At 43.1% G+C, this 17,727-nt stretch overlaps 2 protein-coding genes across 2 annotated transcripts in view; both read right to left on the reverse strand.

The window, feature by feature from the left end:
• Positions 1–17,727, reverse strand: part of LOC309670951 (kelch-like protein 8) — a gene marked incomplete at its 5' end in the record, with an annotated part of 421,963 nt that overhangs the window by 77,116 nt on the left and 327,120 nt on the right.
• LOC309671214 (AF4/FMR2 family member 1-like) overlaps positions 1–17,727 on the reverse strand; it is a gene marked incomplete at its 5' end in the record, with an annotated part of 37,947 nt that overhangs the window by 15,705 nt on the left and 4,515 nt on the right. The window contains 6 exons of the mRNA XM_082482419.1: positions 628–912; positions 4,358–4,520; positions 5,955–5,992; positions 6,124–6,178; positions 14,804–14,855; positions 15,230–15,265. Of these exons, the coding sequence (XP_082338545.1) occupies positions 628–912; positions 4,358–4,520; positions 5,955–5,992; positions 6,124–6,178; positions 14,804–14,855; positions 15,230–15,265 (629 nt within the window). The remainder of the gene's footprint in view (positions 1–627; positions 913–4,357; positions 4,521–5,954; positions 5,993–6,123; positions 6,179–14,803; positions 14,856–15,229; positions 15,266–17,727) is intronic.

Below are 17,727 nucleotides of genomic sequence, written 5' to 3' on the forward strand. Positions count from 1 at the left end.
ACCACAGACCAGGGTGGCCTGGGTCAATTGTCCCTGTGGGCACCCCCACAAACTGCAGGCAAGGTGCTCTCCCACAACAGACACTCAATGGGTAGCACAGATGACTCCACAGTCTGGAAGGTGCTTCAGATACTATGCTGCTTTTCAAGGAGTTGCAGGGGGAGGGGGAACTGCAGCCCTACAAAGCTCTGCTTGGGCTGAAAGCAGAGAAACCCACAAATGCTCCCAGCAGGCTGGCCAGCTGCATGCTGTGACACAGCCTGCTGCCCAAAGGTCCTCTCTGACATAGGAGGGCTGAGGTTTTGGTGTCTGAGAAAATTAGTATTTCAAGAAAACACAGAAAAAAATGTTTTAAACCACCAAAGCATTTGTTAGACAGCTTACAAGGCTTTTCATTTGCTCAGCAGGGGATTTGTGATCAACAAGAAACATCTGTGGAAAGTTTTGGTACGCATTCCCTTTAGAAGTTTGATAGCACCTTTATAGGAGGAGCATAATGGGTGCACTCCCAACCTATGAAGCAGAAATGAACTCTCCACACGGGTTTTTCAAACACCACCTTGGCCCTTGTACAAACCCACCTCCCCCTCCACCCCTCACCTTCCTCTTTTGAGGAAGACAAGTCTGCCTGAGCGAGGGCTCCTCGGTGCGCACAGGAGACTTCTGGCAGTTGTGTATGGTTGGAAGATGAGTGTCCTGAGGAGCCCTGGCTGCTCGGCCGGAGCTTTTGTGATGAGGCTCCCTCGGCTCAGCGTGCTGGTGGGAAGAATTGCTGCTGATGCCATCGCCCTGCTCCTGGCCCTCCTCACATCCATCCCCATGGGCGATTTCGCTGAGACTTGGCACTGCTGGTGGGTTCACCTTGGTCAGCCAGTTGTTGAGCTGCCACTTATTAGAAGTTGGTGGGTCAGGCTGCAGACAAAAAGAGAAAAGAAGGATGCAACACTGATGCCTTTATGGGCTATTTCCATCCTAGCACTGCTTATCAGAACCCAGTAAAATTTCCTCCTTATTGTTAAAAAAGGCGTGAAAGTGAAAGACCGTGAGACAGTGAGGATGCTCTAGTATGTGCACATGAACACTTACTTCAGGAACACAGACCTCGTTTTTGCACAGGATCAAATATGTTGCACAGCACTCCTGGTTCTCTGCTAGCCCTACCTGTCATCCAGTAAGAGAGTAGTCTACATGAAAGCTTCATCTTGGTTTGCCACTAACCAACATTGTTGCACAATCAGACAACGTCTAAAAAAAGCAGCAATTGTAAAAACGGTTTAGGTGCTGTCCTCACAATGCTTTTGGAAAGTTATTTGCACACAGCAAAACGGACAAGGGGCTGTGCCAGCTATCACATCTCATTGAAGTTTGACAGGTAGGCTGTCAGGCTCCTGTGGTTTAACCAAAAGAAAACCATTTACCATAAGAAATTGTATGGCTACCGCATCAAGTCCAGCCTCTTCTGAGTCCTCTGCCTACACAACTTAACACTTGCTTCCCTCTGGGTCAAGCAAGGCATGAGCAATGACCAAGGTCTGAAGGCCTCTGGAGTCACAGTTTAGGGCTGGGCTGGCCACTAAATGAATGACAGATGTTTTCTATTAACCCCTCTCCCTTCCCAGAAGAGAGAAAGGAGAGAGGATAAGGGAGAAAGACTTACGGCTTGAAAAAAAACCCTAAACCAGCTTTAATGAAATATTAACAATAAAAAGAAAATATAATAATATTAATAAGAAAATAATGAAATATATACAAATATATATAAACCCAATATCGAGCTCCCAGGATGACAATCACGTCACCAGCCAGCACTGGGGAAATCCCAGACTGGACTCAGCAGCAGACAGGAACTGGGTGCAGGAACACACAGATCAGGATCAAAGGCAGAACAGACAGAGTCCTCCTCCGACTCCAGCCACTGAAGAAAAGGGAACTTGAGCCCTTGCTCCCTCAGCTTTATAATGAGCATGAGGCAGATGGGATGGAATACCCCGCTGGTCAGTTTTGGGTCATCTGTCCTGTCCGCTCCTGCCTGCTCCTCTGCTTCCAACTCGGTACATAACAAAGTTAGCTAACCCTGGTTGATACAGAGATAAGTATAAGCAAAAGCCTCTCGGCATACTATTCCTTGGTACTAACTATAAGCATCAGACTTTTTGATTGCCAGAAGCAGACACTGTCTGAAAAACATACCATTGATTTCAGAGAGTGCATTCAGTTAGACCAGACTAAACTGAAAAGGAAAATTATTGAAAAGGAACATTAGTTTTGTTCTATCTCAAACCAGGACACACGGTCAGATAACGTAATGTGGTCGCTACAAGCCCTGCTTAACCTAACAGGAGTCTGACAAATTACGAGAAAAAGAGCAGAGAGATGATCAGAGGGCTGGAGCACCTCTCCTATGAAGACAGGCTGAGAGAGGTGAGGTTGTTCAGCCTGGAGAAAAGAAAGCTCTGGGGAGACCTTATAGCAGCCTTTCAGTATCTAAAGGGGGCCTACAAGAAAGACGGGGAGGAACTTTTTAGGAGGGCATTTGGCGATAGGATGAAGGGGAATGGCTTTAAACTGGAAGAAGTTAGATTTAGATTAGATATTAGGAATAAAGTTTTCACTTTGAGGGTGGAAGGCACTGGAACAGGTTGCCCAGATAAGTCGTGGAAGCTCCATCCCTGGAGGTGTTCAAGGCCAGGGTGGATGGGGCTTTGAGCAACCTGGTCTAGTGGGAGGTGTCCCTGCCTATGGCAGGTGGATTGGAACTAGATGATCTTCAAGGTCCCTTCCAACCTAAGCCATTCTATGATTCTATGAAAAGCAAACCCAACTAACCCTAAAAAAAGACAACAGAAACTGCAAAGCAGGAGCATTATTCTCTGGGGCCTGTTCTGAAAACACCACGTATGGGTCAGCATCACTTAAATGTGTAGCTCATTATTTGGGCACCATCATGGCACAGTTACACTCCTGCCCTTACCGATTCTCCCCAGTCACAACTCTCCCTTCTCAGAAGTCCCACAACTCTTCCCCAAAAAGAGAAAGCCTGAAAGGTTTTCCAAGACTAATGAATCCCTTCTACCACAATTTTCTTCTCTATCCAGACTCAACTCACTGTAGAACATGTGGATAAACAAAACATGTCTTCAACTGTGTTTCAGAGAGTCAATCTAGAAACCTGGTTTAAAAACCAGTTTGGTTTTACCGTGGGGTCGTAAGAAAAATTAAACCACAAATTCCATTATAGTTTTCAGACAACACAAATCAGCTTTGTTTTCATTAGAATTTTAACTCATTAGCCACCAAAGAGCATTTTTTTTTATTTAAACACTATAAAAACGTGGCCAAAATACTTAGCAAACTTCAGTTCATAATGTAGGTAGCTATCAGACAGTGGCATACTCTGATGCTTTTCTAGCACCTTCTACCATTGGTTACCTTGTTTGTGATCTACACCATCATACGGGCTTTCCTTAGGTTTTCCAAACACAAAGAATAGTAAGAGACTTCAAAAAAAAAAAAAAGAAAGGAGGAACTATTGCCTATAGGTCTTAAAGTTTTGCATGTGAAGAACTGACTATAAACAAATGGGCCATGTGCAATAATTTGCTCCTTGAGCACCATGGATGAACAGTTTGCTGAATAAAAAAGGATAAGATGGTCAATGGCAAATAGCTAGGATTTCACTAGAGCGAGAAGGATCTTGCAATCCAGTATTTTCAAAACAAAGCAGGCAGGATTGGGTAAAAGAGTAGAAGTATAATATCTGTTTCCTTCCAAAGACAACCGCATTGCAGAAGGCAAACTCCGTAACTGAACTGCTGGAAGGTGAAGTTTATTAGATATGAGAAGAAAAGCTATGCCTTCTCAAAACTTGTTTTCTGCACATAAAATTCTCCCTTTCATGTGCTTCTAAGGCAAAAGAAAGGCTCTTCTTCACATATCAGGAAATTGGTCTCACCCTGAACCAGCCCATAGCCTCAGCACTCAGAAAACCTGCATGGGCAGAGATGCACCCCAAACATCCCAGACAAGCCGTGCTTCTCATCTGTGCCTTACTTGTGTCTCCCCAGCGATGACACTAATTCCTCCAGGAGTGCTAGACAACGATGCCAAAGTAGAAGGGGGAACACTTCAAGGTTAGGCACGTAAAAGTCTAATTACGCTGTTACTAAGGATTATTTAATTGACAAACTCTAGAAGGGAAGCAAAGGGCAAAAAAGTCTGATGATGAAGCAAAGATGTCAAGGGGACACATGAATGATGACGTTATTTCAGGTCTCCTGTCCTGACTGCATTCAGGCAGCAGAGAGTCTGAAGCAAGAGGCTGTATTAAGCAGCCTCTACATTTTATATTAATATTCACCTCAGGCGCTGACGCTCTCGCAGGGTCGTTTGCTTCACTGTCACTGGAGGTGCTCTCTGAGGTGGTCTCCGAGTCTGAAGAGCTGTCTGAGTCACTGGTGCTCCCTGACTCCGAGCTGCTGGAATGTGCTGATGCCACACTCTTGGGCTGGGACTGTAGGGCACTGCTAGACCACCATGAGCTAACATTAGAAAGCAGCATGGGCGAAGGTTACTTATTATATTGACACGGCAAGATTCAAAAGTAAAACTGAAACCCCATGTTTTGGCAGTGAGCGGAGATGGGAGAAGGCCAAAGGAATACATTGCCATACCCAAAAGATAAAGCACCGGAATAAAAAACCTCTGGAAATAATAAAACCTTCAACTCCAACCCAGTCAGACAAATACATAAGCAGGACATCACTGCTACACTATGAAGCAGCATTTAGCCAACCAAAGTTTAAAAAACAACTGAAACTGACAAGTGCTTTTCTGACAGCCCCAACCCGCAAAAGAAAAACTTCCAATAAAGGCTAACAAGATGGAAACACACATTCCAGGATGGTTTCTCTTTTTTGTATTCTCCCCTTCACCTTTTCACTTCATCTGTGTTACTTGGTCAAGGTGCTGTAACTGTTTCGTTAACAGCCATGTCAAGCAGCGGCTTTTTTTCAACACCCTCCCCTACTCAAAAGTGTTTTCCTTCAGCACTGACAATGGGAATGAATAGAAGTGAGGGAGAGCCACGACTTTGATGCACAGCTTCTTTTTGCTTTGAAATGGGCTTACAAAATCAAAATGTTGGGTTTTTTTTTATTTTTTTTACTTTGAAAACTGTTTCCCATATCAGCATCAACACGTTTGTATTACTTGGAGGCAAGCTCCTTGCTGATCCAGACTGATATCAAGAGAACACTCTATTTCAAGAGCTTGCAGAGACGCAGAAATCATGCCAAGAATCGGCATGCCCTTCTGCATGTCTGACTTTGTCGACCATTACCCTGTGCTTGAAGAATACAGATATCAAGCCAAAAATGTCTGTCAGTGCTCTCCTGTAGGAAAAATTCTGGGCTTCTCCACCTTTCTTCCTCTAATGCTGGCATGTGGCTGTTGAGTCTACCTTGAATATTGCTTCTGACTAACAATACATGGCAGGAGCTGCTTACAATCAGCTGCCTTATCAGGGAGCTGAAACAGCCTCAATGAGTCTACTTAACCGTTTCCTGTTCTTCACTCACTTGGCTGTTTTGGGCCTCCTTCCAAACTAAAACTGGATTCACATCCATCACTACTACAACTGAAAATCCCATTAGCTCCAGCGTGATCTACATACACAGTGGTGGACGGGAAGAGGAGAAAAAAAAGAGAACAGCTGGGGAAATAAAATTACGGTTCACAGGCAAAATCCAGCATGACTGGATTACTCAGTTCCAATTGGAGCTTTCTGTAAAACCCCACACAAGCCAATTTTCAAAAGCAGCTTCAGGCAGCTAGAAACAAAAGCCTGTGTCTACAAGAGAAACCAGGAACCCTTACCTATCTACCCCATATACAAAAAGTAGTTTTGTTTTTCCTCCTTATTTGGTCTAGCTAGTAGTTTGGGAACAAACCTGTACCTTGGAGGAGCAAGTGAAGAAGGTGGCTTTTCAACAACCTGTTTTGTTCACAAAAACAAAGAGGAGAGGGGGAGGAAAGGTTAGCGTAAGGAACTCGGAGCAACGCAACAAGTTGTGGTGATTTAAAGGGATGTCTGTGTGCCTAGTGTATAAAACATCTAAAACTGACTTGGTCGTCACCACTCTCTTCACTATCACTGAGCTGCAGGTCGTCCTGGAGCATTCTGAAAGACAACCAGAAGATAAATATCAGCCAAGGCAGACACATTTTCAAGCAGCAGACACTGAAAAAGACTTGGTTTGCACTTGCCAAAACAAACCAACCTCCCACATCCTTTTTGAACATTTGGCATGCTCAATCTGCTAAACCCTCTCACTACCCGAATGAATGATAAAACGACAACACACAACCTCAACGTTTTACTGTGCTTTCCAGTCGATCTCAGGAGCTGCGCAATTGGAGGTCAGTGTCATCGGCTGCCATCTACAGGCAACTGAGACAAAGTTCTACGAGGGCAGTGCTCCTCAACAATGGTTACCTAGCACACTAACACAGCGAAGAAAAGTTACCTAGGCACTAAGACCGCAAGGTGGCGTGGAAGAAATCTATCTGCTCCTTGTATAGCAAGAAATTAGCACGCTATTAGCCTCCACTGGCTCCCCAAGGGGCAGAAAGCATCGTCTTTGCACCAGAAACTGTGCGTGTTCACACTCTGAGGGCCTGTGAATATTTCTTCTGTCACAGGAGTTCTCTTTTTGCTGCTGAAGTTTCCTATCGCACATACATAAGTAAATGCCAAGGTCAAGCCTTTCTCCTATTTCTTCTCTACACAATGAACTTCACACTTGTGCACATCTCAGCAGTAACCATAACATTGAGCAGTTCAGATACTCAAAGTGGTTTACAAGTTGGGAGGCACAAACTCTTTTTTACTATTGCTAGAGTAGAGAGCAGGCTGCCCGCAAATGTTTCCAAAAAGCCTAATGTAGTCCTCTACATGCAGGTGCGAACTACTGCTTGCAATTTCAATGCATTACCGAGGTCCTTAAAAGGCTGGAAGGGAAGGATTTGTGGGGAGGGACCCAAAGTTCTCCCAAACTGTTATCCCCCACTTTGGCAATCATGCAGGCACCCCCAAAAGGAGTTGGAAAGCAGACGGGCAAAACTCTTGTTATTCAAGTGTACGGTGGTTCAAATCTTGAAACTAGCTGGAGACTGACTCCTCAACCCAGAGAGTTACACAAGTGTCCAAAAACTGGATAAAACGCTTAGGAACCGAGACAGGGGTTCTAATCAATCAGGTCAAAACTCTGTTTATTTCAGCCTCATTTCAATCTAAGGGCTCTCTGTGAGAAATAAGAAAAATAAGCCTCCAACCCTTCATGACAACACATTTTATAGCATGAAAACAAATATGAAAGATCCCCAGCGAACCACATCACCTTGGAAAAGTGGGGAGAGAGTGTTCCTGGTGCTTGTTAGGAGAAGGAAAACTACAGAAACCTTCACACTCTTTTAAGCCTTCATTTCAAATTATGAACAAAGCGAAAAAGATTTATGGCCCTGTGGGTCACCTCTAATGACCCTGAGCAGTTTGCTTTTATGATTCCATGACAAAAGAGGAGTAAAAACTTTGAATAAAAAAGTGATTCCCTTATTTAAGTACTGTCCCCACTACCTAGATAAATTCTTTTACACTCATACCAAAGCAGTTGACATGCATGGAGATACTTTCATTGGAATAGGACCGTGTTTACGGTTGAAGCTGGCACGATCTCAAAACAAATAATTCCACAAACCAGAAGGGACGAATCTACTCTTGCCCATGGAGCAGGACAGCATGAAGAAACCCCAAAGGTCTCCTTGTCTACCAGTACGGAGCCAACCCCTCCTGCATAGGTGACACCTCCTGCAAAGGTACTGACCCCACAGTCCCCAAGTACCTCTCTCTGATGCAGAAGAGGCTCTCAGTGCCACAAAGGCGCTGTCTGATTACACTCATGATGACCTACGCGCTTTCTTTGTTCAGGCATTTTGACTTTGCTATTGTGACTATCCTCCTCCATCTCCCAGCCTCCACTGCCTCAGTTCCTCACACACCTTCTCAGTGGAAGTCACCTCTTCCCTCTTCTTTAGAGTAAACACTGACAGGAATCACTATGAGACACCACCTTGGAAAATGAGGCCCCCGAATTTCCTACAGAAGGCAAATGGCATGCAGTCTGCAGCAATCCTGCCTGTGCCAACTTCGCACGTGGGCTAGAGCTGAAGCTCACCGCTAGTCCACTGAGGCATAAGTAGGAAAAAAGGAAGGGTAGCAACAATACAGCCACTCTCCACACTTCTGGGCAGTTTGGCAAATGTCTGTTGGCATCTCAATGTGTCGTGGTTTAGGCCAAATCCACCACTGGGGACCCAAGGGACCCCAGACGGGACCGACAGATGCTCCCCTCTACCCCTCTACAAAGAGAGAGGCAGAGGAGGAAAAAGAGACTTAAGAGTTTAGAAGAAACTAAACTACTTTAATGAAGTATTAATAATAAAATAAAAAGAAATAATGAAAAATATATACAAAACCGTATCAAGCTCCCGAGATGACAATCACGTCACCGGCTGGCACTGGGGCAGTCCCAGGCTGGACTCAGTAACGGACGGGAACTGGATTCCGGATCTGGAGTCAGGATTGGGATCACAGGCAGAGAGAGTCCTCCTCAGACGTCGGCCATTGAAGGAAGAGCCCCTGACCCTTTGGTCCCTCAGCTTTTATACTGAGCATGAGGCAGATGGGATGGAATACCCTGTTGGTCAGTTTTGGGTCACCTGTCCTGTCCGCTCCTCCCTGCAGGTGGGACCCCACTATGCTTTTCCGCTTCCGACCCTCCAACGTGGCAAATAACAAAGTTGGTTGGCCTTGACTGTTATGGCAATAAGTGTAAGCAGGAGCCTCTCTGCATACCACGCCTGGGCATCAGCTATAAACAATTGGCCTTATCACTCTGAGAGAGTCAACACTGTCTGCACAATATGCAGTTAATTTCAGTTGTTAGAAGAGGCCCAGCTAAGAAGCGAAGTTACTGAACAAAATTGGTTCTGTTTTACCTCAAACCAGGACATTCCACCCCTTATTCCATACCATTTGCATCTTGCTCAGATTACTATTACTTTTATACATCAAATTTACACACACATAGTTATATATGATATGGATATATGCAGGTCACTCATCTACGGTTTATGTTTATATACAAAATTTTAAGTCCATTTAGTTCATGATTGCAGGATCTCATCTCAGGGCAGTAAAGATGGTACAAAATTCATTGTGGTCTGTGCCCATGGGTAGCATGTTCATCTTGAAGAGCTTGCTGGACGCCACTTGATGAAGTTAGCTCAGGTTTCATCACCACTGTGTTATTCTGAAAAACACTTATTGAACACTGTTAGTATTATGTAGTGATCAGCATCATACTGCTCAGGATTGAGTATTCTCACCAAGGGTTAAATTCCCTTGAGGTACACATTGAACTTCTCCATCCTTCAGCATCACCCACCAAGTACATCCAGGTCCTTGGGCAAAAACAGTCCCACGAATGGGTTTGCTTTTGCCTGAAGCAGGAAAAACCCAAACAGTTTTCCCTAACAAATTCCTTTCATGCACCACAGGGACTTTATCCCCTTCTACAGTATGTAAAAGGTCTGATTGAGCAGGACCAGCTCGATTGATGGATCCCCTGGTGTTAACTAACCAGGTAGCTTGTTGTAAATGCTTGTCCCAATTTTTAAAGGTTCCACCTCCTATAGCTTTTAGGGTGGTTTTTAACAGTCCATTGTATCGCTCAATCTTCCCAGAAGCTGGTGCATGATAGGGGATATGATATATCCACTCAATACCATGTTCTTTTGCCCAATTACTTATAAGATTGTTTTTAAAATGAGTCCCATTGTCTGACTCAATTCTTTCTGGCGTGCCATGTCGCCACAAGACTTGCCTTTCAAGGCCCAGGATGGTATTCCGGGCAGTGGCATGAGGTACAGCATAGGTCTCCAACCATCCGGTGCTTGCTTCCACCATTGTAAGCACATAGCGCTTACCCTGGCGAGTTTGAGGGAGTGTGATGTAATCAACTTGCCAAGCTTCCCCATATTTATATTTCAGCCATCGTCCCCCATACCACAAAGGTTTTAACCGTTTAGCTTGCTTGATTTCGGCGCATGTTTCACAGTCATGGATAACCTGCGCAATAGCGTCCATGGTTAAATCCACGCCTCGGTCACGTGCCCATTTATATGTTGCATCCCTTCCTTGATGACCTGAAGTGTCATGGGCCCACCGAGCTAAGAATAGTTCACCTTTATGTTCCCAGTCCAAGTCTGTCTGGAAAATTTTAGCAGCCTGATCCGCTTGCTGATTGTTTTGATGTTCCTCAGTGGCCCGACTCATGGGTACGTGGGCATCTACGTGACGTACCTTTACGACTAGGTTTGCTAGCCGGTCGGCAATGTCTTGCCACAGCTCAGCAGCCCAGATGGGTTTACCTCTGCGCTGCCAGTTGCTCTGCTTCCACTGCTTTAGCCACCCCCACAGAGCATTTGCCACCATCCATGAGTCAGTATAAAGATAGAGTATTGGCCACTTTTCTCGTTCAGCAATGTCCAATGCCAGCTGGATGGCTTTTACCTCTGCAAATTGACTCGATTCACCTTGTCCTTCAGCAGCTTCCGCGACTCGTCGTGTAGGACTCCATACAGCAGCTTTCCACCTTCGATGTTTTCCTATAATACGACAAGACCCATCAGTAAACAAGGCATACTGTTTCTCATTATCTGAGAGTTCATTATATGGTGGAGCTTCCTCAGCACGTGTCACCACCTCCTCTGGTGGCATCCCAAAGTCTTTGCCTTCGGGCCAATTTGTGATCACTTCTACGATTCCTGGACGATTTGGGTTTCCTATTCGAGCTCGCTGCGTGATTAAGGCAACCCACTTACTCCAAGTAGTATCGGTGGCATGATGAGTAGAAGGAACTTTACCCTTGAACATCCAGCCCAGTACTGGTAATCGGGGCGCCAGGAGGAGCTGTGCCTCAGTACCAATTACTTCTGAAGCAGCTCTAACTCCTTCGTATGCTGCCAAGATTTCTTTCTCAGTTGGAGTATAGTTGGCCTCGGAGCCTTTATATCCCCGTACGGGCCACCAATTAATCTGTCGTGGTTTAGGCCAAATCCACCACTGGGGACCCAAGGGACCCCAGACGGGACCGACAGATGCTCCCCTCTACCCCTCTACAAAGAGAGAGGCAGAGGAGGAAAAAGAGACTTAAGAGTTTAGAAGAAACTAAACTACTTTAATGAAGTATTAATAATAAAATAAAAAGAAATAATGAAAAATATATACAAAACCGTATCAAGCTCCCGAGATGACAATCACGTCACCGGCTGGCACTGGGGCAGTCCCAGGCTGGACTCAGTAACGGACGGGAACTGGATTCCGGATCTGGAGTCAGGATTGGGATCACAGGCAGAGAGAGTCCTCCTCAGACGTCGGCCATTGAAGGAAGAGCCCCTGACCCTTTGGTCCCTCAGCTTTTATACTGAGCATGAGGCAGATGGGATGGAATACCCTGTTGGTCAGTTTTGGGTCACCTGTCCTGTCCGCTCCTCCCTGCAGGTGGGACCCCACTATGCTTTTCCGCTTCCGACCCTCCAACGTGGCAAATAACAAAGTTGGTTGGCCTTGACTGTTATGGCAATAAGTGTAAGCAGGAGCCTCTCTGCATACCACGCCTGGGCATCAGCTATAAACAATTGGCCTTATCACTCTGAGAGAGTCAACACTGTCTGCACAATATGCAGTTAATTTCAGTTGTTAGAAGAGGCCCAGCTAAGAAGCGAAGTTACTGAACAAAATTGGTTCTGTTTTACCTCAAACCAGGACACAATGAATTCTTTTTTTTTTTTCCCCCAATCCATTAGAGAAAGTAATCCTTCAAAGGTGATAATGAACAAACTTCCAGGGATGCTAAAAAGTTCTGAAAATGTTTTCATTTTTTCTTTTGCCTTAAGAATTGTGGACTACAGATGCATTTCTTTTAGAGGTTAAGAGAATAATGCAAGGAAACTCTATCTAGATCTTTTAAATCTGATTTAACTGTTTGTAATAAAAAGGATCACCTTTTTCACCTGAGCTGCTGGTAAATAAAACAAATCAGCATAAAAGAACATTGCAACTACTTAAGTTCAATTTAGGATCAAGGAAGGAAGAACACTAAAACTTTAAATGAGTCATACTTCTACAAGGATAGACAAAACCAGTTTCCCCAAAACAAGGTTTCAACAAATTGTTAAATAGCCTAGTTAAAGAAAATAAATCTGCTTTAATAATTTTAATGCTTTAATTAGCTCAGGAGTTAATAGATGCCGAGTTTTCATTCGCAGGACCTGTTCATTTGCAGCTTATATACACACCATCAATCTCCCTGTAAAGCTATTTAAAAAGAGCTCTTTTAGCGAGAAGCAGCACTAAAATTAACATCACTTGCCAAACAACCCCACTGAAAGCACAGGCTGGTCCCTCTCTGCCAGCCAGGTTAAAGATGCATCACCAAGAATGAGCTTGGCATCTCCCCTTTTAAAAGAAGGGCTACTTCCATTCCAGTGTAGCCAGGTGCTAACTTCGGGGCTCTATTCAAGAATGAAAGCCATCTGGGAAACCCTTGCATGCTCTGTAAAGCTGAATGCTTAATTTGGGCACACAGAGGCACTGGGATTTCAACTTCTAATTAACCAGCACAAACGCTGTTTGTTTTCAGCCAGCTACACTTTGTAATGCAAGCTACTCTAGGCAGCTGAATTTTCAGACAGTCACGTGTGCGTTAAACAGCAAAGAAAACAAGCCCTGTTGTGCAAATGAAACCAAAAACAAAACAAAAAAGAAGGGACGCATGAGTTCGAGGGAAAGATGTAGAGGAAGTTCTTGGGCAAATCTTGCTTAATTCCATTTGGGACGTAAACCTAAACCACCCTGTTCCTCCTGCTTCAACTGCCGTCGTCGATTGTGGGTATGCATGTCCCTGGGCAGATGAGTGCTGGCTCTGAAGTACCCAGAAGGACGCCGAGCAGAGAGGGGATGTTGGCTAAGGACAGAGCTATGTACCATGCCATATTTACAATTCTGGACCTTTGGGCTAAGAAAGGAGTATTTTCAGATTCTTGTTTACAGTGAAAGCCTCTTCTCTCTCTGCCACCTGGAAAACTGACTACAGTTCTAGGGGGATTTTTACAAGCAGCTGAGAACAGTTGAAATAAAGATGATGGTTGTAGGGTAGCTGAGGAGGAAGGCAGAGCCTGCTGCAGTTGAAACTAGTATTTTTAATACTGCAGTGAAAATTGCCAGAAATTGTTCAGGAGGAGCAAGCTGGGGTGGAAGAAGGAGGAGTAAAATAAAGAATGGATTAAGGGAGTAGCTGATTGCTCCCAGTGAGGGCGGGCTCCTCTGCATGATGCTGGAACAGTATAAAAAGGGTTGTTTTACAGATCTTACAGAGATTGAATGCAAAATTCTACAATCTCAAACAAGATGGAGAGATGCTCTTCCTCTTAGTTGTGACTAGCCCAGTTTGGGGGTTTTTTAATTAAATTGTTCACGATAAGGAAAAGGAAAACAAATGGAGTAAGCTTTGTGGTCTGTAGTTTGCAGCCTTCCATGGAACATGAGATCTTTATATATCACATGGACTGATAAGCATTTAATGGTTCAGCAATTGCCTTGCCCAGGGACGCCTTAGCTTTCCAGACATGGAAAGATTTCTATTTGTTACTCAGGGCTATCAATGCTGCCAATTTGGCCAGGTTAATCCTGAAAGACTAATGTCAGCCCACACAAAACTACCTTCAAGCAATTTCTGTAATTAACCTAATTAATAGATAATTATTAACCTAATTAATTATTAACCTACAAGGACAGTACCAAGTTATTTTATCCACCAACTTAAAATTTTCTATTGGACCGATTCATTTATTAGTTGGCACTCCTTCCTAGCCTTGTAAAGCTTTTGCAGTGATTACGCATAAACATCTTAGACTGAGACTCAAATTCTAAGAAGCTTTCTTCTGAAAGAAAACGTAACATGATAGGAAAAAGAATAACTAGATAAAGAAAAGTAGAAATATATTTAAAATACTATTTAAAAAAGCTCTAGAAACTTCATCTTCACCCCACTTTGCAACAGGCTAACATTCTTAGAATATAAATAGAGGTTTTTAGAAAGTCAACATTTAAGTTTTTGCCTGTTTGTTTGCTTTTAAAAATGAAAACAGAATTAAGACAACACTTTTTAGAAAACTTTTCCTTGCACAATTGCAGAAAGTTCTATCATACAATTGCTTTAAAATTTCACCCCTAGTTTTCACAGTTTTGGTAGCTGTAGCTTTACGAGCCCCCACAAGCTTCAAAATTATATGCAGAACAGATCAGATTCATTTTGTATCCCTTATCGTTTATGTCAGTTTAATAAATTATTAGTAGTTTGAATAGCACTAAGTGTGACAAGATATTATGTAGCCACAGCTACATAATATTAAATAATATTAGAAGAGAAAAAAAACCTTAAATCAGGTACATTAATGGTTGGGTTTCTTTTCTTCAGCTTTGTTTTGTTTTTAACACAGTCATTATAATCATGAAACAGTAATGTTTCTGTTGGTGAAAATTCCCTGCATTGAAATTTTCTGAGAAAAATCAGACTGGTAAAGCCTTAATCTTCAGAATCATCAAGTAAGCCAAACTGTAATTCATTCCAGGGTCATTTAAATAACTGCACAGTAGAGATGGGAACTGAGTCTGGTTACTTACGATGTTCTCGGCTGAGAAATAGGCAATGTTTTTGAAGGTGCTTCATACTGTTCTGTAAATCAAAAATGAATCAGTTGCTTTTATTTGCCTCACACTAAAGTAGGTATTTTAACCTATGGTCTCTGAGCATCAGATTAGAAAGTCACCTTCTTCCAGAATGCAATTGTTTGCCATTAAGATTATTCATCACTCCAAACAGGGTTTCCTAACGAAATACTGCTTGCTCTCTGTTGAACTGCTGTCTTAGTTTCTAGGTAATGAGTGTATGCAATTTCTTAAGCATTTTCTAAATTCATCACTGTTCAACGTTGAATTAAATTCCTTAATCAATGTAAACATTTGATGTTCACTTCAACGTATAGCACACAACACACAACTATCTGTCAATACACACATTAAGTGCGTTTTCTTTGGATTTCTACTTACTCTGATTCTGTGCTACAGATCCAACATGCTGTGATTCTTAGAAAGAAAGGACAAAGTGCAAATTAAGAATAAAATAAATCAGCTCTCTCTTAATAGCAGCATATTGGTTACGTACTGTAATAAATACTTTGACTAACTTGTCAAAGTATGACTTTGAAGTGTCCAATAGTCTAAGCTGGCCTGACATAGCTTAAGATGGACAGAGAAGTGATACGTGCTACTGCCACCAAAAATGGGTTCCTAGCACATCAGTGGTATGTGCATTTTTGAAGAAATATTAAAAAAAAAATTATAAGAGCTGCCAAACACTTCTGTTTAACACAGTCAGCAAGTATTTTTGTTGGCAATAAAGATGAAATGGTTTTTATGCGGCAACAGAGATGAGATGCTTAAAATGTTTCGGAAAAGCAGTCACATTTCAAGCCCACAATTTTAACAAATGTGTAAGTCATTGAAATATTAATTCATTCATCCCCCTCTGGCTCAAACGTCTTTCAACTCTAAAAATACAAATCTTGCTTAAAAAAATAAAAAAGAGGAAAGACAGTTACACTACCATATAGCCCACTCAAAACCAATTACTCAGAAGCACAATCTGATCTAATTCTCAGTAAAATGATACATTGCAAGCAGCTGTTATACAACTCAAGATCCATTGTGCTTTAATTTATCTGACTTCTAAAGATAATATCTCCTAACAGCCTTTATCTATGAAAGAGGGACAAAATCAGATGAAAACACATGCAAGAGCCGGAAAGAGTTCCTCTAATTTATCAAAAACCCTGGCAAAAAGAGGGTGTTTTACCTTTGTTGGGAATGGAAATTTGGAAGGCTCTGCTGTACTAGGCGTATGAATAGCTGTCAGGGGAGGTGGCCATGAGTGGGTCATTTCCTGGAAAGAGATTGAGAGAAGCGGCTTACAGTATTTTTCGCTGATACACACAGGTGAGGTTTTAAGCTTAAGAGGTTCATACAGATCTTCCCATAAAGTCCTTATTGACCCGATTGTAAAGCTGAGCTGGTACCACAGCAAGAAACCCTCCTTTGATCACAGCAGCCAGATCATGGTGAGGACTTGCTCCTCTTCTGCAAGCATACTCCCATTGCCCAAGTAATAGCAATCTTAGTGAAGCTCGTAGAGAGTTAAGTACATATTGTATTTGCAGGATTAGGCCTCAGTCTTACAGCTATCACAGTTAATAAAGGGAAAAGTAAATAAAACCTGTATGAGTAGTTCTGGGGTTCCTCAAAGCACAGGACTTTCCTGTTCACAGAAGTTCTTATAACCCCTTACAGCAACAACACTCCAAAAGGCTTTTCACATAATGTGAGGACGTCAGCCAGAGAGTGCTGACTGCCAGCCGTTCCCCACGCTATTCTGCCTGGACTATTGGCTTTTGCTCCGACTGACCAAGACATCTTTGACGCAGAGCTCTGGGACGTAGTTTCAAACCAAAGAAAGAGACTGCCCGATGTGCTATGTCTTCAGGAATTCTCCTGCCCTGTTCCCCTGCCCTCACTCTCACCCACCATCACTAACAGATGAATGAAAGTTAGGAATTATGTTCGTGCGGAACACATCTCATGATGAGCATGCACCACACGCAGTTTGCTCAGGGGCTTAAAAAAAAGTATTATGAGAAACGTGTCGGTACAAAGTGCATCTTTGTACTTTTGGCATGAAATAGACTGAAGCGTGAAAGTCTACTGTGCCATAATTTACAAGTGCCGTTTTTTCAACAAGGCACAAATATGAAAGTTTAGGAGTGTCCCTAGTTTCCTTATCTATTAGGAACAACATGAAACGCAAAGATACATAGGGAATGAAACCACATTGCTACCTTTGGCTCTATAAGAAGGGATTAGAGCAATCTGCAGGGGTTTCTGTGCAAAACTTGGAAGCAGCCTACAACTAACCTGAGTGACTATTTGATGGCACTGTTACCACCCTTGCCTTCTCTTTTCTCCCCTCCCACTGTTCAGCTCATTGCTCGCTTCACTGACTAGCTCTCCAATCTTTCAGTAGATTATAAACTCCTCAATATACTGCACTACACCTCTTCATGCATTTGTCAGTGCTTCCCTGTGGTTGCTACAAAAATAGTGTTATGCGTTGCACACAAGGCAAGAAGACAGGATGTCTTGTGAAACACAAAATGATGCAGTATTTCCAGGAGCAGTACTTGTGCTGCAATACCAACCAGTGCACAGCAGCTAGTGAGCACCTGTGCACAACTACCTTTCAGCTACAACACTGCCTCAAGAACAGCTTCTCGAGAGCAATAAAGGCATCAGGATCTGAAGCAACCTGAAGCAACAGTGAGGGAAGCGAATCACAGAAACCAAACACCTGTTAGGACTCCCGTGTCTCAGAACAGCATTTGACATCAAGGAACTGTCTTCTCAGTATCAGAATGACCAGCCATTTCTTACTTTATTAAAGTGTTTTTTACTGAAGACCTTTATTAAAGGTCCCAGTGCATTTTCACACCCTGCAC

The sequence above is a fragment of the Vanellus vanellus genome (genome assembly GCF_965231255.1).
Source record: "Vanellus vanellus genome assembly, chromosome: 4".
Classification (NCBI taxonomy): domain Eukaryota; kingdom Metazoa; phylum Chordata; class Aves; order Charadriiformes; family Charadriidae; genus Vanellus; species Vanellus vanellus.